At 36.3% G+C, this 22122-nt stretch overlaps 1 protein-coding gene across 24 annotated transcripts in view; it reads left to right on the top strand.

Annotated features, from left to right (window-relative positions):
* SYNE1 (spectrin repeat containing nuclear envelope protein 1) overlaps positions 1–22122 on the top strand; it is a 445076-nt gene that overhangs the window by 132611 nt on the left and 290343 nt on the right. For 23 of the 24 annotated variants that reach the window (XM_070488115.1, XM_070487809.1, XM_044761490.2 and 20 more), the window contains 11 exons: positions 5–117; positions 658–826; positions 6310–6406; positions 7918–8120; positions 9803–9967; positions 10428–10580; positions 11582–11725; positions 14010–14183; positions 16313–16471; positions 17041–17205; positions 19098–19232. In XM_070488115.1, coding sequence (XP_070344216.1) covers positions 5–117; positions 658–826; positions 6310–6406; positions 7918–8120; positions 9803–9967; positions 10428–10580; positions 11582–11725; positions 14010–14183; positions 16313–16471; positions 17041–17205; positions 19098–19232 — 1677 coding nt within the window. Of the gene's footprint in view, positions 1–4; positions 118–566; positions 598–657; positions 827–6309; positions 6407–7917; positions 8121–9802; positions 9968–10427; positions 10581–11581; positions 11726–14009; positions 14184–16312; positions 16472–17040; positions 17206–19097; positions 19233–22122 lie in introns of those variants that run through there. The other variant, XM_070488561.1, reaches the window with a different exon arrangement.

Genomic DNA, 22122 nt, shown 5'->3' on the forward strand with positions numbered 1-22122 from the left:
TTAGGATCTGCTTCAAAACACAGATGCCCACAAAAGAGCGTTCCATGAAATCTACCGGACCAGGTCTGTTAATGGGATCCCAGTGCCGCCTGATCAATTAGAGGACATGGCCGAGAGGTGAGAGAATGTCTGCTGTAAACGAAGTCTCTTTTTAAGATGCTCAGTGGATGCCTTTTCCATTTCTTTTCTTTTAAATGAATTGATTTTCTTTTTTTACAGAGATGCTTACATTTGGTGCATAAAAATTGGCTTCCCATAACATATACTAAGAATGCCAACATTCTAATATATTATTAATTGAAAAGAGTAAACCTGAATATATCCACAGCCTGGAAATCACAGAAATGGTTTCTTTAGAGGCTGTGTTTTTGTTCAGTGCCGTGAGGAACATTATGTAATATTGCAAAAACAGCTTATAAAAGAAACAGATGAGAAATGTGTTGGCAGAGGAAAGAACTAAAAGACTTCAATCAGTCTTGATTTGCCTTTAAATCCAGAGCTAGAAAAGGAATCAGATCTCCAAATAGTGATTGATCAGCCAGAGTTTAGAAGACCCTGTGGCTGCAGTATAGTTAACCCTGATGTGTAACAGGTTAAGTAAGCACCGTTCTGTTACTATTAGTTACATTCTGTAAATTCTCGGTGTTTTATTTCTAGGTTTCATTTTGTTTCCTCCACATCAGAGCTACACTTAATGAAAATGGAATTTCTAGAGTTAAAGTACCGTCTACTCTCACTGCTGGTTCTTGCAGAGTCAAAGCTGAAATCTTGGATCATCAAGTATGGGAGGAGAGAGTCAGTGGAGCTGCTTCTGCAAAACTACATCGTAAGTCTCTCTGCTACTTTGATAGAGAAATCAGAGGCCCCAGGGACTCATCATTTAACACCTTCCAGTTTATTTGGTACTGTTATTTTAATATTGAATTTAAACATGAAGGTATCAGTGTGTTAAATGTATTCGATATGTTTGTGAGCTTTCCACAACAATCTGAAATATACACTTATGTTCTTTGGAAATATAGAAGGGCTTTGTGGCATCAATTACATTGAATCATTGTACTGCCTTTTTTGCTTAAAAAAAAAAAAGTTTTTGCATTGTATACCCATGACTTTGATTGTGAGCTCACCATTGAAAATTAAAATACTTAAAGATTATCTTCGTGTCTCTAAAATCCAATCATGAGTAGTTTAGAACAATTCTCAATTGTCCACATGGGGACTATCTACTTTTTAAATTAGTTCCAGCATGTCTTTTTGTATGGTCCTTCCTTGAGCTTTATTGTTTCTTGTGTATAGCCGGGAAAAATCAAAATTTTGTCTATGAATTTTTGTACCAAGTTACTTTTAAAGATTACCTCATATTTTGGGCTATCAGTATAGATAATTCTATGTCTCTATACAACAGTAGCCCTGCATTAATGAAAGCATTATGTTGTTCTGCAACTTGCAGTTTCCATTTACATGTAATTAGAGAATTATAATTATTAAAGGGAATTTATTTCTCTTAGCTAAACATGCCCCCCCCACATTTATTTGCCTGCAAAGTTAGTATTAGTATGGCATCTCAGTCCTTTACTGTTCCATTTATGTTTTATCACAAATTCTAAATGATGAATTAATAAATTTAAATATAAGCCCATTTCTAACCTGACTAGTCACAGTGGTTCTGTAAATGGTGTGATTGAATACTTACTGAAACCATATCTTTACTGAAGCATCCTAGAACCATAGTATATTTTACTACATTTTAATTTCACTTTCTACATGATGAATGAACAACATGCATTTGGACAAAAAAAAGATTTAACAAGTTTAGAGTAAAATCTTTCTCTAGGTTTACTAAATTGTCTGAGAAACATTTGTCAAAAAATGTGAAATCTGTTATTATAGCTTCCCTTATTCATTTTTAATTATTTTGTAGGTTAATGAAAAATCAGTTTTTTTTAATTCAAGCAATTACATGGGTCCTTTAAATATTAAATACAGAAATGCATTTATATTTTCGGGTTTAGTCATGTCAAATGATACACTCTGAGCTCAGTAGGTAATTATGCAGGATCCATCTTTGTTCTAGCTATTTAAGGACAGCCAATTAGAATGAAATGCCTAATGGGACTGTTCCCCAGGTTAATGTTCCAACACAGTGATGTTAGTAACTCTCTCTGAACTTCTCAAATAAAGGCTATGTAAGTAGAGAGTTGTTATTAATGATTAAAAAAATCAGTACTTTCTGCCTACTCCATAAAGAGAAGTTCACCAAGCTGCTAATTTTAAACTCCTTCCTAACTCTCAAAATTATTTGTAAAGCTGCTATTCTAAAAATATAGCAGATTCTAATGAACATTTTCTAATATTCTTGTCCTCTGGTGAAAAATACCTATTTATCACTCATGCTTCTTTTCCAAAAAAGGTTTTAAGGTATTTTTTACTTAATAATTTTATTGACTGTGGGATATCGAGTATTTTCCATGTGCCAAGTGTTTTCCATGTGTCATCTTCCATCCCGGCGATGACCATATGGGCTGGGCATTTTCACACAGTTTCATGAAGAAATGGAGCCTCTGAGCGCTCAAATCACATGCTCTAGGTGGCACAGTTGGTAAGAAGAGTCGGAATTTGAATCTACATCTTTCCGAACCAAAAGCCTATGTTCTTAAGTACTGAGCTTTACTATCTAACAAAATTGGCTGTGAGAAAAGTTTTTTTTTTCACTTAAAAGACCAAATCGTTAAAATTATCTCTTGTAGCTTAGTGAACGTAAGAATGCAGTTCACATAAATCTGAGTTCCATTTAATGTTTGTCCACATTTAACAATATTTTATACTTACATACAGTAGCCAAATAGTTGCTATTATTCGTGTTATAGACAGCATGGTATTGGGGCAAGGTGGGGTGAGGTGAAGGGAGGTTATTGAAGTCTGGCTACCAGTCCCATAGAAATGGGTTGAATCTTGGGTCAACTACTCACTACCCATGTGACTTTATAAACAATTTCTAGAATGCTTAGTCTTTCCTGAGTTTTTAATAACAATAATAGAATAATAGCTATTTTTCTAAGGAAAAGAGACGGACACATATTCTTTCCCTTCTCTCTCACACCCTATAGAGCCTTTCTTATCCTTTTGGAGTTTGTGGGAAAATCACTATTTTTATTATTATTATTTTTAATATCATAGACTTTAATAGAAAAATCTCAAAAATAGCAAAACACAATTATACATTTTTTTAAGTAATTTTATTGGGATTATTAATGGTTTATAACATGGTGTGATTTCCGGTGTACATTATTGTTTGTCATTTCCTGAATACACTTCCTTGTGCTCACCCCCAGTAGTCTAATTTTTATCCATCACCATACGTATGTTCCCCATTGTCCCTTTCGCCCACCCCCCAGCCCCCTTTCCCTCTGGTAACCACTAATCTGTTGTCTTTATCCATGTATTTGTTATCTTCCACATATGAGAAAATCACTCTCTTTAGAACAGACTATTTCAAACAGCATGAAGACTTTCAAATAAAATCATAACTCACTTTCATAAATGTAATCCTTGCCTTGGTTTCTAAAAAAGTTATTATAATGAGCCATATGCTGCTATATCATCTGATAACCAAAGTAATATTCAGGATATAAAGTTCCATAATTATCTTTTCCTCCGTCTGATTCTCAATTCCATCTTATTCATCTGCAAAAAAAGAAAAAATAATTTCTTTAAGAGTTAGAGAATGTGCATGCTACTTCCCTCTTATCTGAAGTGCTCAGGAATGCAGCTGCTAAGTACTTCAGGAATTCTTGGAAAATACTTCACAAATGCTTGTTGATTAATTTAGTCCACATGCTCTTGGTAAGAGTTTGCATGCTGTAATGTAAATCAGAAGACAATAGCTTTGGTTCTTGATGTCGGAACTGTTCTTGGCATGACCATGTTAGTTACCCGACGCTTTAATTTTACTGCGGAAGAAGTAGGTTAACATTTCATTCTTTCCCGTGAAAGAAAAGAACAGCTCTTGGAAGTGTGGACTCTGTGAATGCAATATAAGTAATGTGAACATTTATTTTATTATCTGTAATTATTTTATTAATATCAGTAGGCAATCTGATGAAACCACTCCACAAACTTGATGTTTAAGATCTTAAATTATCTGGTTTAGCTTCCTTTGAGTGAAATTGATGAGCTTTTTATTTATTAATCTATATTTATCTTGTGAGAGTAGAAATTTAGTCTCTTCCACTAATCGTTTGAATTTAGTGGCATAAAGAAGTATCTTACTCTTCTTGAAGTGCCACCAACTTTAAAAGTCCCCTGACTAACCGGGCTTGTTTGTTGAACTTGCTATCCAAATATAAGCCTTATTTTCAAAGAAATAAACTAATCTTGTCATTATTATTTTACATATACATTTGTGTTTACTTTTGCATTCCTCTGAGAGACTGTCTAGATAATTCACAGTAGAAAGGAGATTTAGCACTTCTCCTGCTAAAGTGATTCTAACAGAGAATATAATTCATGTTTCTACATGGCTTTACTCTACACTCAGGAAAAAAAGGCCATAATAAATGAAACAATTGAAAGGTAAAATAACAAATAAGGTATCTTCTTTCAAAAATTAATTGCTTAATCTTCCTAACAGGAAAGCTCAAAAATACTTTAATAAATCCTTACAGCAGTTATAATATTCTTAAAACATCTTTTTTCCCTGGGGACCAAAAATGAAACTGGAAATAAAGTTTCCTCTCTTGTACGTTTTTAATTTATCTGTAAATGACTCTAGCAAAAGCGTGTTTAAGTCTTTCTGTCCAGTACAGACACTAGTTCACATTTCTTTGATACTCAGAGCAATTGTTTTCCCCTTGGCATCTTGAAATTTGTGCCAAAACTACGTGGAGACTATTCTTTAAACTTTGCCAAATATATGTATCTCTTCAGTTTCCTACAGTGTCTTGCACATTAGGTGTAATTTTCCTTTTTTGGTCAAATCATGACTTGCTTGTTTGGTTAAATTCTTCAAAATTTACATAACAGTAAATTATTCTTTCCCCAATTGGGGAACAGTGAGAGGTTAAGGGAGTTGGACATGAAGCTAATTAATGAATTAACCAGTATACTATTGTCTTACTTTATTCTCAACCAAAAATAATACAGCCTATTAAGGTTATTGAATAAAATATTCATCATGGAACCCCTCATTCTTAGCAACTCACAGCTTTCCCTGTTCATTATATCCTTGAAGAATAGTTAATATTAAGTAAAATGTGTTATAAACTGATATGAAGTGTATTATATATGTAATTTTTCTAATGTTATCTTGAAATATGATAAACATTTATCAATGAAATCTAGGAATGTCTGTGAAATTCCTGTATGAGTAGTTTTGCATCTGCACACAAGCATTTTGCATCTCCCTATTAAGCATTCAATCAGCATACTATACTTCAGCTGGTTGTTGAAGGCTAATTTTGCATTTTGTAATAGTGACATTTATCAAGTATTTTAGTGGGTTCAAATCATAGGAACTAATTATGCTATTAAAAGAGACTTTGGTGATATGTCGTTACCTATAATTGCACTAATTTTCTACTTTAGAGGAGTAGGAATACTCTTTGAAACGGGAGCGATTTCATATTTCCTAGAAATAACAAATAACACTTACCTAAGAATTTTTCGTGTGTTCTCAATTTTATAATATCCATTTGCTGGTAGTGATTCTACCACATATGTAAATTACATATGGATATAGATAGAGACAAGTCTTATCTGTCGTTTTTATACTAAGTAATAGAAATATGAAACCACAGGTAATATGGATGGAATATGTTATTTTACGTTTTTCTGCATAACCATTTTTGTACTTACTTTTTATTTCAAGGAAAGTATTTGTGCACTGTATTATTTATTTATAACCTGAAGTTCCTCAAAACCATCATTCACCAGAGTTAATGTTCAAAGAGCAACAGAATCCCACAGCTAGAACACAGTGGGACACTGCAAAATGTTCTTCCAAATTCAGTGCTTTCTAAATGCTAGCCCCAGGTTCTCTGAAGAAATTCTTTCTTCTAAAAAAAACACTGGAGTGAAGAACTAGGATATTTTCTCAATCTAATGCTGAGTTAGAATTAAAATTATGGAATCAATTTATATTCTCAGAATAATCAGGTTATTTATAGCAGTTGGATTCATTTGACATTTTTAAGAAGAGAGAAGTCGGTAAATTTGGGTAACATATCCACATACCTATACTGTAAAAAATGGACCTCAGCATTTCAACATAAGCCAGTATTTGCTATCTTCTAACCATTGTCCCATTTCTAGTCTTTTATAGAAAATAGCAAGTTCTTTGAGCAATATGAAGTGACATACCAGATCTTGAAGCAGACAGCTGAGATGTACGTCAAAGCTGATGGTTCAGGTAAAACACAGCACAGAATTTGTTGCAGTATTGAATGCAGTAGAACTTAGAACCTACAGGTTTTGCGTGATTACATCATTTTTTTTCTCCCTGCACATTCTTTAACCATGTCATTGGCCTGGAGAGCATGTATTGGTTTCAGTCCCCTTGACTTTGTGCAATGCCTAACCTGTATAATCATACTCTATGACTGTCTGTGTGTGTGTATGGCTGTGTGTGTGGTCTTCTAAGAGAGCAAAATAAGCATTTTCTAAATCGCAACTTTCTAACTTATTTTCAATTCTGAGGATTAAAGGCAAAAAAGTGGACTAACGAATATATATAATAAAGTAAATGAAAACTTCACTTATTGTAGAGACAAGTTGTCAAATATGTTTGTTTTGATTTGTAAATATATCTGTCATGTTTGCTGAAAATGAACTATAGGATTTTTTGAGCCTTTTTTTTAATTAAGGTTATGAAAGTTAACATCCTTATGAAATTACAGTTGTACATCATTATTAGTCATGTTGTAGGTACACCACTTCACCCCTAGTGCCCTCCCCCCACCCCCCTTTTCCCTGGCAACCACTGATCAGTTCTCTTTGTCCATATGTTAACTACCACCTACGAGTGGAGTCCTACAGAGTTTGTCTTTCTCTGTCTGGCTTATTTCACTCAACATAATACCCTCAAGGTCTATCCATGTTGTTGTGAATGGGATGACTTTGTCCTTTTTTATGGCTGAGTAGTATTCCATTGTATATATATACCACATCTTCTTTATCCAATCATCAGTTGCTGGGCACTTAGGTTGGTTCCATGACTTGGCTATTGTGAATAATGCTGCGATGAACATAGGGGTGCATGGAACTTTTGGAATTGCTGATTTCAGGTTCTTAGGATAGATACCCAGTAGTGGGATGACTGGGTCATAAGGTATTTCTATTCTTAACTTTTTGAGGAATCTCCATACTGTTTTCCGTAGTGGCTGCACCAGTTTGCATTCCCACCAACAGTGTATGAGGGTTCCCTTTTCTCCACAGCCTCTCCAACATTTGTCACTCTTGGTTTTGGATATTTTTGCCATTCTAACAGGTGTAAGGTGATATCTTAGTGTAGTTTTGATTTGCATTTCCCTGATGACTAGTGATGATGAGCATCTTTTCATGTGTCTATTGGCCATCCGTATATCTTCTTTGGAGAAATGTCTTGAACTATAGGATTTTTGATGGATACTATGTATGTCTCCGTCAATTTGAATTCATATAAAATGTGAACAAATACATGTCATTTGTTGCATCCCATTTATCAGGAATTTTAAATATATCATCATCTTTAATCTTTATAAATACCTGTGAATAAAATATAACATATTCCCAGCAGTAGCTGAGTGAAATTCTAACATTGCATCTGTTAAATTTATAATCTAAAGAAGAATTATAAATGCACACCAGTGTACAGACCATAGAAAAAGGTGTGAGGCATTTAAAATATAAAATAAGGATTAGAATTTGTTGTATCTGCTTCAGTGGAAGAAGCCGAGAATGTGATGAAATTCATGAATGAAACCACTGCCCAGTGGAGGAACCTCTCAGTAGAAGTTAGGAGCGTGCGCAGCATGCTGGAAGAAGTCATCGCTAACTGGGATCGATATGGCAATACTGTGGCTAGTCTTCAGGCCTGGCTGGAGGATGCTGAAAAAATGCTAAATCAATCAGAACATGCCAAAAAGGTAAGATTGCTTCTTACAAAAGGAAATGAGCACGTGCGAATTTAGAAATGAGACTTTACAGCATAGATCTCTAGGGAGTGTTATGTATTTGCAAATGTGCCTCAAGAATCCTGACATTGCCCGAAAAGTTGCACTTCAGTTTAGTAAATTATTTTAGACTAGAAAATACACTGCTTTATGCACCTTCTGTTAGAACAGTTCCCTACCTGATCAGTTTGGTGTTCCACACTTGCATTCAGAAAAGCAGTAACTGGTGGAGGGGTGGCCAAACCCAATGGGCAGCAGAGGGCGCAATGCTGACAATAAGATCTGTACTTGAAGGGGCATGTCTAGGACTCCAGCCTCCGTGGATGTCCTAATTTAAGAGAGGAGGAAACAATTTAGGCTAAGGTTGTACTGAGTCTGCGTGGTGGCATACACCAGTTGAACAGCTGGGTCATCACCTTTTTTTTCCTCTTTGGATATTCTTTTTGAAATTTTATCAACCCTAAGTCAAGGGTCTTATTCTGGACAGGAGTGATGTCTTTCCCCCAGTTATTGGTATGTATTTCTGTGTTTTACTTTAATGTCACTTACATTAAAATATCACATGAAATGGACTTATTTCTATGTGTACACTTCTTTATAGGAGGCTGGCATTTTACCGGAAAATCAATTTATATGTAAAAGATATTAAAATGCCAGGCTCTCATTGAAGTATAGTACCTACATTAGAATTTCTGCTTACCATCCAAGGTTGGTTCATCTATTATTGTGTTCTACAAGTAGATGTATAATTTTAAGAATGTTCTTCCATTCTATATTTTATATAGATTAAATATTCTTGTGTAGCTGAGGATGACAATAACCATACACCCATACAGATTTTGGCTTTTCCAATTAGACTGGCAGTGCCCTAGCAGATGTCATATGTGTTAATTTCATCCAAGGGAATATAACCACCAGAAACAGAAGTGTTCTCATCTATTTATGTAGGAAGTCCTCCCACACATGGCTTATGAAAGGGATTTTGAATTATCTTTGGTATCCTTGGTTTTTACTGTGGCATATGTGTGTGTGTGTGCACATGCATGCATGCATTTAACTTGAAATCAGGTAGAAACTGCTTCGTTGCCAACTGTGTAACCTTAAACAAATGAGGAGAGATGTTGTTATAGTAAGTGTTCTTGGCCCAGCTGTTTAATTTTTAGAAGTTTTCCTTTGATGGTTTATCTCCATGATTGTTCATTATCTTGATGTACTATATTCAGATTTTAAAATCAAAAGTAACAGGTCAAATGGTTATTTACCATTTTTTAAGGAAGTTATATATTTCCCTAAAATGTCTTTTGTATGACTTTGGCAGTGGTATTTACTAGCCTGAAGACTATGTTCAGCTCCCTTATACTCACAGAAATTTAGTTTTTTCATCTATAAAATAGGAATAACAAAATGCTCATCACATTTTGTTCATTCTTCAGTAAAAGATATGGCACAGATGTTCTTATAAAGACACCCAGCCTTTGTCGTTCATATTTTTGAACCTCTTTATTAAAATTTTGCATTTTGAAAGAGGTTTAGGATTTACCTTAAGATTTGCACAAATTTTAGAACAAAGCTATTTGTCTTAGTCTGGTTACTTTCGTATCATTTATTAATTTTTGGTTTATGGTTTACAATGGTGTGCCTTCTTTGTCGTTTAGGATTTTTTTCGAAACTTGCCCCATTGGATTCAGCAGCACACTGCCATGAATGATGCCGGCAATTTTCTCATTGAAACATGTGATGAGATGGTTTCCCGTGATCTTAAACAACAGTTGCTGTTGCTAAATGGGCGATGGAGGGAGTTGTTTATGGAAGTTAAGCAAGTATGTCTTTCAAATCTATATAAGCCTATCACATGCATGCGTTATAATTGTTGTGATGAGAGGCCTGTTTACAGACTGTTTTATTGTAAAGCATGGGCTTATTAAGGCAGAACGCAGATGTATTTAGAACTGTTGTGTTCATCTTTGGTCCTTTATTCTTTCCCATTTATAAGGGAGGAACATTGCAGAAATGTATATTTCGGTTAAGGATCATATTGTCATACGGGGCCTACTTATACAGAACAATTCATGTTTCAAACCATAATTCTATGCTAGTCCCTTTCTTCCCTTCACAGTAATTGAACTTAATTCAAGTGTATCTAAAATAAGAATCAAGAATTAGAGTCTTTCTTACCATATAACAGCTCCAGAGGAGAGTAAGCAGAACTGGTGGAAGGTTACAGGCTTCCAGAGTTTTGGCTTAATGATTTCAACGTTGCTTCCTCTCTTTTCTTAACAGTATGCTCGAGCTGATGAGTTGGACAGAATGAAGAAAGAATACGCAGACTGTGTTACTACCCTGTCTGATTTTGCAGCTGAAGCCCATAGGAAACTTTCCGAGCCCTTAGAAGTCTCTTTCATTAATGTCAAGTTATTAATTCAAGACTTGGAGGTGAGGGAGTTTCCTGGACCATCAAGTGAAAAACCTATTCTATTGTGAAAATAAGGATCAGTGAAGTTACTTAGATCATCACAAAGTTTTTTCTACGTCTCCTTGGCATCATTTTGGCATGTGTGCATATCCTGATTTGCTCCTCAAAATAAAAAGTATATATATTTGCATTTAAATAAATCTATTTGAATTTTTGAAAGTATGTTTTGACCATAGGACAACTTCAAAATGGTTTCTTAATTCAGTGGTTTTTTTCCTACAACCAAATTATAAAGCACTAGGAGAAAACAGGAGATGGTCTCTACGTAAATCCCTCCAACAGTAAAGTATTTACTAAAGGAATTGTGCTATTTACATATTTTGAATACCCTGCAGCTCTCAAAAATGAAGTAGTAGAAGAATATTTAATGACATGGAAAACTTTTCCAATATACTATTAAGTGAGAAAAGCAAAAGAAATAATCTTTCTTTTGTAAAAATAAAAAACAAGTGTAAACCCACAGGAAAAAACATTAATGATATAATGATAGGCTGTTGACTCTGGTTATTATTGTGTGAAAAGACTGTAAGTAATTTAGATTTTCTTTTTCCTATTAGCTCTAATTTATTAAGTTTCTACAGTGACAATGTGTCACTTTTTAAAGCAAAAGTAAGTTGTTTAATTTTTAAAGTTAGAGGAATTGCCCCAAATTGTTAACATGCATCTCCTGGATATAATGTTTATGTACTACATTAACATATATATTTTGAAAGTGTAAAGATTACTTCAGCTTATCTTTATGTTAACTTAAGGAATTGTAGTTACTTTTAAAGGAAAATAATATGATATTACCAAGATATATTAGTAATGAAGAAAAGCAATACCTGAAATCACCAAAAGTTTATTAAAAGTATAGAATTTTATAGACTGCATATTGATTTTTGTCCAGCCTTCTGTGGAATCCTGAAATTAAAAGGAAATGTACCGTGTGTTAATTTAGCTGTTCCAATGATTCATGCAGGATATTGAGCAGAGGGTGCCTGTGATGGATGCTCAGTACAAGATGATTACAAAGACAGCACACCTCATTACCAAAGAGAGCTCCCAAGAAGAAGCTAAGGAAATGTTTGCAACCATGTCTGGGCTTAAAGAACAACTAACCAAGGTGGGAAAGTACTATAATGCATAACACACTGTATGGGACCAACGCTGCCTTCAGCTTGACTTACACATCCTCTGTCACCCATGGGCAAATCATTTACTTGTTAACCATGCTTTTGTTTCTTATTAGGACTCTTGATTTAGTAACTTTGTCACTTAGTGACTTTGTCATGAGTTTTAAAAATGAAACTCTGGAGCTGGTACCAAGTATAACCTCTGTTAATTTAGAAGTATTAGTAGCTGTATTTTAATAGAAAGATAGACTTCTTTGGGGGGGTTGGGAGGGGGACAGTTAAATGTGATGAAACAAAGGGATAGGCGGGAGAAGAAGAAGAGGAGGAAGAGATTATGTATTTAAACAAGAACGAATTCCTGAATGCCCTTTTTTGAGATTTATTTGACATACCTCCACTCTAAGATTATTTATGCTATTTTCTGCTTGCATAGCCACAAAGAAGTGGAAATTCTGCCCTCTTCATCAAACAGAGCTCATCTTAGACTTAAGATACTTACATTTATGCCACTTCTGTGCAGAGAATTCAATGACTATCAAGCACCAGCCATAAACATTTTCTATTCTGTTGAAGAATTTTTCTTAAGAGCTTTGGAAGTTCCACTGGGATTTTTTTCTATCTAACGTTGGATTTTATGAAGGCAGTATTGTTTGCAAAGTCCACTTAGGTTGGGTAATTCATTTCTGGTAAAAGAAAGGAGTGATGTGATAAATGAATAGAAAAATTTTGTAAGGAAGAATTGGAAAACAGAGGAAAAGAAAATAGAAATAACTGTTAATTGGAAAGAAAAAGTAGAAAGAGAATACACTGTATGAAATCAGCAGTGGAGAATTCATGAAAAAGAGGAAGAAATGAGATCAATGAAAGTAGGAAGAATCATGCTCCTGAAAAAAACAGAAAACTCCATTTGTCAAACTGGTGTATATTAGGTTAATTTTTACTTCTTTTTATTTTAACATTCAAGTTAAGATTGTTTATTATGATTGGGTACCATCTGAAGTCAACATTATCAATTTGATAACCTTCAAGAAGCTTTCAGAGCCATATCTTGGTCTTGCACATCTTGGCCTGGGCCAAGTTTAATGATTTAGGGCAACCTCTGAGAAAGGAAATTGCGCTTTTAGACGCATCTAAGTCATTATGCATTTTTTTTTTTTTTTTTTACTGTGGCTTCATATGTAGCATCTTGATAAGTTTTCTACTGTATCCAGGAAAGATTTATAAAGCACACTGATTTTTATGCATGTTAGCAGATTCTCTTCATTTTGTTCAGAGTAATTTTGGCAGAGCCTTGTTGCAGTAGAAGGACGCTGCCTTTCTTTGGATGAGTTTATGCTTCAGACGGTGTATCCAAGAACATGAGAATATTTATAATCTAAGAAAAACAAGAATGGTCTACTAACAAGTCCTCAATTTCATTTCCTTGGTTTCCAAAAGAATTAATAATACTTTGAGAGCAACTCTAAGTAAAATGAGGGGAGACAGGAAATTCTTGGAGAATAGTGTGGTCCTGGATTTCGATATAAGGTGACAAGGCAGACGCTTTATGGTTCATGATCTCCAGGGCCTTTTGACTTCACCATAAATATAAAGATAATACAGTTGTATAAAGCAACAACATTTTTTAATAGACAAGTGGTAGATGAGGGCTGAGCCAATTCAGACTGTGGAGATGTCCCCTAGTGTGGGAACCTTCATGAATAAATTGGTATAGGACATGAGTGCTTAGGACGAGCAGGATGACGATAGGGGGAGAGTAGAGAAGCAGGGAGCTAGGGGGAGGCAGGAAGGCACAAGACCTGTCTAGGAAGAACGTGTCAACAAACTTGGAAGTATGTCTAGAGTTAAGGATTCAAGTAGTAGAGTTCTTGAAAATAGAGTTGGAGGGCACGGGTTAGTCTAGATAATGCAATTCTTGGCTGTCTTAGGTCAGATTTCAGGGCAAAAGTTAAGATGGGTTGCAGAGTTTTAAAGTGGAATTTGGTGCTCGCTCACAGCATCATTTAGATGGGAAAGCACCGTCCAGATGGACTATTCAGATGAACTTTTGTGAGAAAATTGTAGCATTTATTTGTCTCAGTGGTATAGTAGTGTCATCTTTTCACATCAAAATTTAACAATACTTGGGAAATATTGCTAAAGAAATGTCTTTGGAGATGTGTAAGCACCGAATGACCATGTCACTAAAGGAAATTGCCCTGAGAGCTATAACAGTGCCCTGAACTTTGGTACTGAATGGCCTTTAATGGAATTTTTGTCCTTCTATTTTTAAAGGTCAAAGAATGTTACTCCCCACTCCTTTATGAGTCTCAGCAGCTGTTGATACCGTTGGAAGAATTAGAAAAACAGATGACATTCTTTTATGAATCACTTGGGAAAATAAATGAAATTCTAACAGTTCTTGAGCATGAGGCACAATCAAGTGCTCTTTTTAAACAAAAACATCAGGTAAGGACAAGCCCCTTGCAGGAGACAGAGTTATCTTAAAGTGTGTGTGATAAGATTGAGGTGGTGCTCATAGTGATGGAAATTCAGTTAGGACAAGAAGCATTTTTCTGGAATATCACTGACAGCTCAAAACAAAATGCACATCCTGTCCAAAGATGAAAACCCTGGGGCTGGCCCAGTGCTGTAGTGGTTAAGTTTGCCTGCCCCGCTTCAATGGCCTGGGGTTCAAGGTTCCGATCCGCCGGGCAGACCTAGCACCACTCATTGGGCCATGCTGTGGTGGTATCCCACATAAAATAGGGGAAGATTGGCACAGATATTAGCTCAGGGCCAATCTTCAAAAAAAAAAGACGAAAACCCTGTCCACTATAGACAAAATAAAAACTTTAGTTAGATAGATAAATAGGTAGATACAGGTATATGTAGATATATTTAAAAATAAAAAGTTACATTCTGTTTCTATCCAAGGTCTATAAATCTGTCTTATGAGATCTTTTCTTTGCCTCGGTGACTGGATCTGTTTATACAACCATAAAATTCTGGATATGTGTGGGGAGTGATAATCATTTTTCTTTGTCTCATTTGTAGTAAGCAGATCTGTATGCAGAACAGCCTCCTACTGAGTGTTGCAGTTAATTGGCTTATTTAGTTGGCTTATTATAAATGAACCTATCCATCAGAGGGGGGTGAAACTAACAAGCAAAAGGTTTGCCACTGGGTTAATTGCAATAGATTCATGGAAGGAAGGCAGCACCACTGAGTAGAAAGAACAGAGAGTATAGGAAGTGAGTCAAACACGTATGCAGATCTTAGGTCTCTTATAGCAAATTACAACTCCTTGGGCAGCTTTTATTTCCTCACCTTAAAATGGAGGTGATAATACCTAAGTTAAGAGCTTGTTGGGGAGATTACATTAGATATTCTATGATGCGACTAGCACATAATAGCATAAAATAGGTACTCTATAACAAGTAGCAATTATTATTATTATTATTGATAGTAAAGCCACAATGATTATACCACCCAACCCTTTTCTAATGTGTTCTAAAACATATGAGATAAAGGTTGTTTTTCATTTTGAGTCATAGTGCCATTTATTACATTCACAAATTGCTGTAAATTGCCATTAAAGAATTCTTCCACAATTAAAATAATATTGTATATTTTAATAATAATAAAGACTAATAATTTTTAATATCTTTCTAATGTATGTTACTCTTTTACCTCCTAAATCCTCAAAAGGAAAAAGTATGTCCTTAGTCTGTTTTGCCAAAACAAAACAAAAACCCTGCTCTTAATATTTGCATTGAAATTACCAAAACTGGTATCCAAATGAGCAGTTTGAAATTTTTTTTCCAAAGTTATTGAGGATGTTGAAATGCAAATGGTGTGGATTCAAGTCTAAAAATGACTGTCTACCTCGGGCTGGACTGGATAATTTCTGTGCCATCAGCTGCAGAAATTGCTCTGATGCCGGGCTGCGGATCAGAGGTGGAAGCACCTATGAGTCAGCATTGATTCTCTTCCTGCAAATGTGTGACAGTTGCAAATCTTCCCAGGCCTGTGGTTGCTGCCTTCTGTGGTTAGGATCCAGGGTCCACCATTTTATTATTGAGGTCGATATGTTGTGAACCTTAGGAATTCAAATTTTGTACATTTTAGGATACACAAATAGTATATCATCTTCTGCGTCTGACTCTTTCAGTAAAGTGCAATGTACATTGGTGCTAAATTTATTTATCCATATTAAAACCTGATAGGTAGATTGACTTCATTATTGTTCTTTCAATAAACTGTTGGCCTAGTAGTTGGTAGGAGGAATGCAGGCACTACACAAATCACAATTTTGATTCTCTGTCATTCTCTTGATGTTAATAAGATGGGCATGAAATATAAAAAACAAACTCAAAAACTCAGTGTGACATTTAAATGCCTTATATAAAAAGCACTGACTTCAGTGATTGCTGAAAATTGAGCTCTTCTGAAGAGAAATACTTCTCTGTATTTTGATAATAGTTATTGCTGACTAAAAGCCTAAAACTATATAATGCTTTTCTAATTATTTTGTAATGGTCACTCTCTTTCTCACCCTTTTAAATACTATTGTTGTGGGTTTCCTTTCCTTGTAGGAACTGTTAGCTTGTCAAGAAAGCTGTAAGAAAACTATGACACAGATTGAGAAAGGCAGTCAAAATGTTCAAAAGTTTGTGACCTTGAGCAAGGTGTTAAAGCATTTTGATCAGAAGAAGCTACAGAGACAGATTGCAGATGCTCATGTTGCTTTTCAAGTAAGTTCTCTCCCCACTTTAGAGATGTGCGCAAGGAAAAATCCTCGCAGGACGTTTGGTTTTGTCCAAAATGTCCATAAGACATTTGGTCCATGCCAAAAGGTCCTTGAAATTTGCAGGACTATTTGATCCTGTCAAAAACATCCATAAGACATTTGGTCCACGCCAAAAAGTCCTTGATATTTGGTCCTGTCCAAAACATTTGATAAGGACCAAATATGCTCACGAACATTTTGGACAGGACCAAATGTCAAGGACCTTTTGACCAGGACAAGATGTCTTATGGACATTTTAGACAGGACCAAATGTATGCTAATTGGGAAAATACAAAGAATGAAGGCATGTACTCATCACATTTCATAGTTTCACTCTTGCAAACTGGTATTTGAAAACCAATAATTTTATTTCTTATTTTTCTAATATTAATTAATATTAAAAAGCGTTAATTATTCTCATGGAATTGAAATGTATTCCTTTCAAGTGTTTTTTAAAGAAACATACACTTTAACAAAATGATACTCTCAAAGATGAGAAAGCAGCATCACATTATGATTATTTTCTAAATCGAGAATATGGTAAAGAAAACTGGAGATTGGAAGAAACATGTGGAAACCAACAGCCGCTTGATGAAGAAATTTGAGGAGTCTCGAGCAGAGCTGGAGAAGGTGCTGCGGACGGCTCAGGAGGGCATGGAGGAAAAGGGGAATCCAGAAGACCTCCTGAGGAGACATACTGTGAGTTCATCCCCTATGGGACACTTGACCTGAGAACATGGACGGGCAATCTTGGATGAAAAATGAAAAGAGCATCCTGGGGGCCAGCCTGGTGGCATAGCGGTTAAGTTTGCATGCTCTGCTTCAGCAGCCCGGTTCACCTGTTCCGATCCCGGGCATGGACCTACATGCCACGTGTGAAGCCATGCTGTGGCAGGTGTCCCACATATAAAATAGAGGAAGATGGGCACAGATGTTAGCTCAGGGCCAATCTTCCTCAGCAAAAAGAGGAGAATTGGTGGCAGATGTTGGCTCAGAGCTACTTTTCCTCAAAAGAAAAAACCTCCTGATCTAATAGTGAGAGAGAGAGGGGAGAGAGGTGAGAGGTGAGTTAGGAAGGCAGAAACTTTTTAGGTGTGAGATCCAAATAAATGGCACCAAAAAGGACTTCAAGAGCAATTGATGAGCTGCCTTGCAATTAGCTATTGTTAAGCCACTGGAGTGGTAGAGAGTCATAGGATAGATAATTCAGGCTCTCCAAGTTACCAATTCATTATTTAGTTGAGATATTCTTACATAACCAAGATACCCTTTTTTAGGAGATAATGTTAGGTGGATGGCAAAGTCTTTGTGCTCATTTTATAAATCTGCCATATCGTAGTACAAATACCATTGTTACTTGAACTTTGGTAGCTGATCCGCACTTGTCGCATTATTGTGAAGCCATCTTCCTGTTAATCATACTCGTTTAAATCCTATCAATATTGAGAATATTAGTAATCTATTAAATGGTCTATGGAGATGATGGGCCCTCTGACAACACCTATTTTGAGTAATGTTTTCTGAAATTTCAGTGGATATTTGTATAAACCACACCCTCAAATGATGAATGCAGTGACTGGACTTAGGATTAGTGTCTATGATGCCCCAACATCTCGTCCAGTTGGTACACCTCTACAGTGTGGCACTTTCTGTTTTGAATCACTGTGGTTTCAAAATATCTCTGCATACACACTCCTGAGACTGTGTGAGACTTCATCATGCATATATGTGCACATGTGTTGTATTCATCTTTTCGGACTGCCATAAAAAAATTACATAGACTGGGTGACTTCGGCAATAGGCATGTATTTTTCTTGCAATTCTGGAGACTAGAAGTGTGAGATCAGGGTGCCAGCATGGTTGGGTTCTGGTGAGGATTTTCTTACTGGCTTGTAGATGGTCATCTTCTCACTGTGCCCTCACATGGCAGAGATGGATAGAGAGCAAGATTTTTGATGTCTCTTCTTATAAGGGCACTAATTCCATCATGAGGGTCTCATCCTCATGACCTCGTATGAACTTAATCACCTCTCAGAGGTTGCATCGCCAACATCTCCTAACAGAGTTAGGGCTTCAGCGTATGAATTTGGCAGAGGGTGGTAGGGACACAATTCAGTCCATAGCATGTGTGTTCACATTTGCACTTGGGTGAATGTGGAATTGGCTCATAAGGAACCAGCATGGCCTAGAACATAGTGCAATGAGGAAATGGGGAATTATGAGGCTTGGTCCTGGCTTCAACTCTGCTCTTCTGACTTTACCAAAGAGGAACTAAAACTCTATCAATATGGAATCAAGGTTCTAGGATCTCCTATTGGCTTTCCAGAACATTCTACCAAATTTGAAAACTGTAAAGATTTTTTTCTAAAAAATAAAACGTACTAGTTGAATGTCAGATTTGGTAGCTTCTGAATTATAGCTATAGATAATTATAGTTCCATATGAAAAAAATAGTTGTTGCCCAGAAGGTTTGAAGAGGGCAAAAGCTGGCTAGGAGGCTTGTTAGAGGTATGACTACTTCACTGTCTAGCGTCTGATGTTGCCTTTTATTCTGCTCAACACTCTTAACCACTGTCCTCCTCTCCTGTCAGGAGTTTTTCAGTCAGCTGGATCAGAGGGTGCTCAATGCTTTTCTGAAAGCTTGTGACGAGCTCACCGACATTCTCCCTGAGCAGGAACAGCAGGGCCTGCAGGAAGCTGTCAGAAAGCTGCATAAACAGTGGAAGGTGAGTCGAGACACAGTTGTACACAGGGAACGTTGTATGTCATGGATGTTGGGAGAGAGCATGAGGGTGTTAAGGTCCAATTGTAAGAGAAATTTAGAAATTTATGGAAAGTCACCATAGCTACTTTTCCCATTAAAATAACTGAACTTGAGGGGCCGGCCCTGTGGCCGAGTGGTTAAGTTCCAGTGCTCTGCTTCTGTGGCCCCGGGTTTCAAGATTCGGATCCTGGGCGAGGATGTGGCACCACTTATCAGGCCATGCTGAGGCAGCGTCCCACATGGCGCAACTAGAAGGACCCACAACTAAAAATATACAACTATGTACTGGGGGGATTTGGGGAGAAAATGCCAAAAAAAAATTAAAAAGAAGATTGGTAACATTTGTTAACTCAGTTGCCAATCTTTTAAAAAAAAAAAAACTTGAGGGGCCAGCCCAGTGGCCCAGTGGTTAAGTTCACGTACTCTGCTTCCGGGGCTGAGGGTTTCGCAGGTTTGAATCCTGGGCACGGACATGGCACGGCTCATTAAGCCATGCTGAGGTGGCATCCCACATGCCACAACTAGAAGGATCCACAACTAAATATACACAACTGTGTACCAGGGGGGCTTTGGGGAGAAAAAAGGAAAAATATCTTTAAAATAAATAAGTAAATAAATAAATAAATAAATAAATGTAAGGGACAACAGTAAGCCCTTACTCTTAAAAAGAAAACTGAATAAAATATGATAGAGTTTCGTTTTTCCTCTTCTTTTAGTAGCATAAATTTTATCATATTACTTGAGTATTCTTTTTCTTTTCCTAAATATTTTGGGGGACAGGAATGATAAAGGCATTTAGCTATTCAGCAACATTTAGTAAACTCTTCTCATCTGAGTAAATTATGTTAGGTATACTACTGCAATTATAAGAAATATTCATAAGTTTTATATAATAAAATATATATTATAAAATATATACTAATATAAAAATATATTAGATAATATATAAATGTATAATATTTTAATTAAAATTAATATATGTTTATAAATATATATAATTGTATGTAATATACACACACATATATATATTTGCTCTTTTCAAAGATTTTATCATCTGGTTTGGATTGTTATGACCTAAGAAATATGAATAAAAACATTTATTAATTAAGGATTCAAAGATGAGCAAAGCATAATCTTCTTCCCCAGAGCTTAGAGTCCAGCCAGGGAGATGATTGGTTGCAAATAATGAAAGTGTAATATACAATAAGTCCAAAAAGGTACAAGTAATATATTTATGAAAGCTTTGAAAGAGAGAAGTGGGCCCACTTGGAGAGTGGAAAAGAGTGAATCTGTGAATCTGTGCCCAGGATCCGAAACTGCGAACCCAGGCCGCCAAAGCAGAATGCACCAAACTCAACCACTGTGCCATGGGGCCAGCCTCATGGATTTTTTTTCTTTAATCTCAGTAACATAGGCTAAAAAAATCAGCCCTATGCGTAGGACAAGCACAGTTAAAGAAATATCTTTTTTACTTGCTAAATTTGAAAATTGAAAAAAGAGATTCTCATGCCATCCCTCATGGCTAGTGGTTAAAGTTCAGTGCTCTCACTGCTTTGGCGGCCTGGGTTCATTTCCGGTTCACAGAACCACACCACCCATCTGTCGGTAGCCATGCTGTGGCAGTGTCCCACATATAAGAACTAGAAGGTCTTACAACTAGGATATACAACCATTCCCTGGGGCTTTGGGAATTAAAAAAAGTGGAAGATTGGCAACAGATGTTAGCTCAGGATGACTCCTTCCCTGCAAAAAAAAAAAAAGATTCTTGAAGAAATCTGAGCTTTCTAAAGTATCTTTGAGGCTTAACATATCATAAATGTATTTGGAATAGAGACTATAATTGAAGGCTGTATTTTATTTTAAACACACACACATTATGCTCTCTAGAACATAATCTGTCCTAGTCTTTCCATAGCCCCAACTCATTTTTCTCATCAGTTATCTTAGTATTTTATTTTAAAGGCAACCTTTTAAATGCTGTAGGACACAAGTTGGCTAAAATTAAACTGTAGGACTAAGGGTAATGGTGAAGCTTATGCTTATATCAAAAAAGAACATGAAGGGGCTGGCCCCGTGGCCGAGTGGTTAAGTTCGCGCGCTCCGCTGCAGGTGGCCCAGTGTTTCGTTGGTTTGAATCCTGGGCACGGACATGGCACTGCTCATCAGACCATGCTGAGGCAGCGTCCCACATGCCACAACTAGAAGGACCCACAACGAAGAATATACAACTATGTACCGGGGGGCTTTGGGGAGAAAAAGGAAAAAATAAAATCTTTTATAAAAAAAAAAAAAGAACATGAAAAGATTCGTGCTGTTTGCGTTTTCTCAATATATGCTCTAAGGAAAAGGGGTCATGGCAGGTGGTCAGAGCTGTGGGCCAGTTAATCCTGCCTTTTTTTACTAACAAGTTTTCCTTGAGTTCCCCCTTTGTGTAGTGAGTGTATTATTTGTCCTTCTTAGCTCACAGGGCTGTTGACAAACTCAAAAGGGAGACCTGCTGGGGAAAGGGTATGTGGGATCAGTGTGTGATTTAAATCTAGATTAAAATCTAGGTTTTCTACTTACCCTGAGCCTCAATGGTCTCATCTTTAAAATAGAACATTAATATTGTGCGGGGCTGTTGTAAAAATTAGGTGGACTAATCTCTGTGGAAACGCCTGACCCACGGCAGGCTGAAAGGATTCGCTGCAGTCCCAGTACTTGGAAAAGTACACAGCACAACAGCCAGGGGCAGACAATAGTAATTAAATTATATGGACCCTAAAGCAACTATTTTATGGTTTCCGCCCCTTCAGTTGGAAATGTACATAATCAGGAATGGTATCATATTTTTCCAAATCTTCCTATGGAAT

The sequence above is a fragment of the Equus asinus genome, chromosome 1, assembly GCF_041296235.1.
Source record: "Equus asinus isolate D_3611 breed Donkey chromosome 1, EquAss-T2T_v2, whole genome shotgun sequence".
NCBI classification, from domain to species: Eukaryota; Metazoa; Chordata; class Mammalia; order Perissodactyla; family Equidae; genus Equus; species Equus asinus.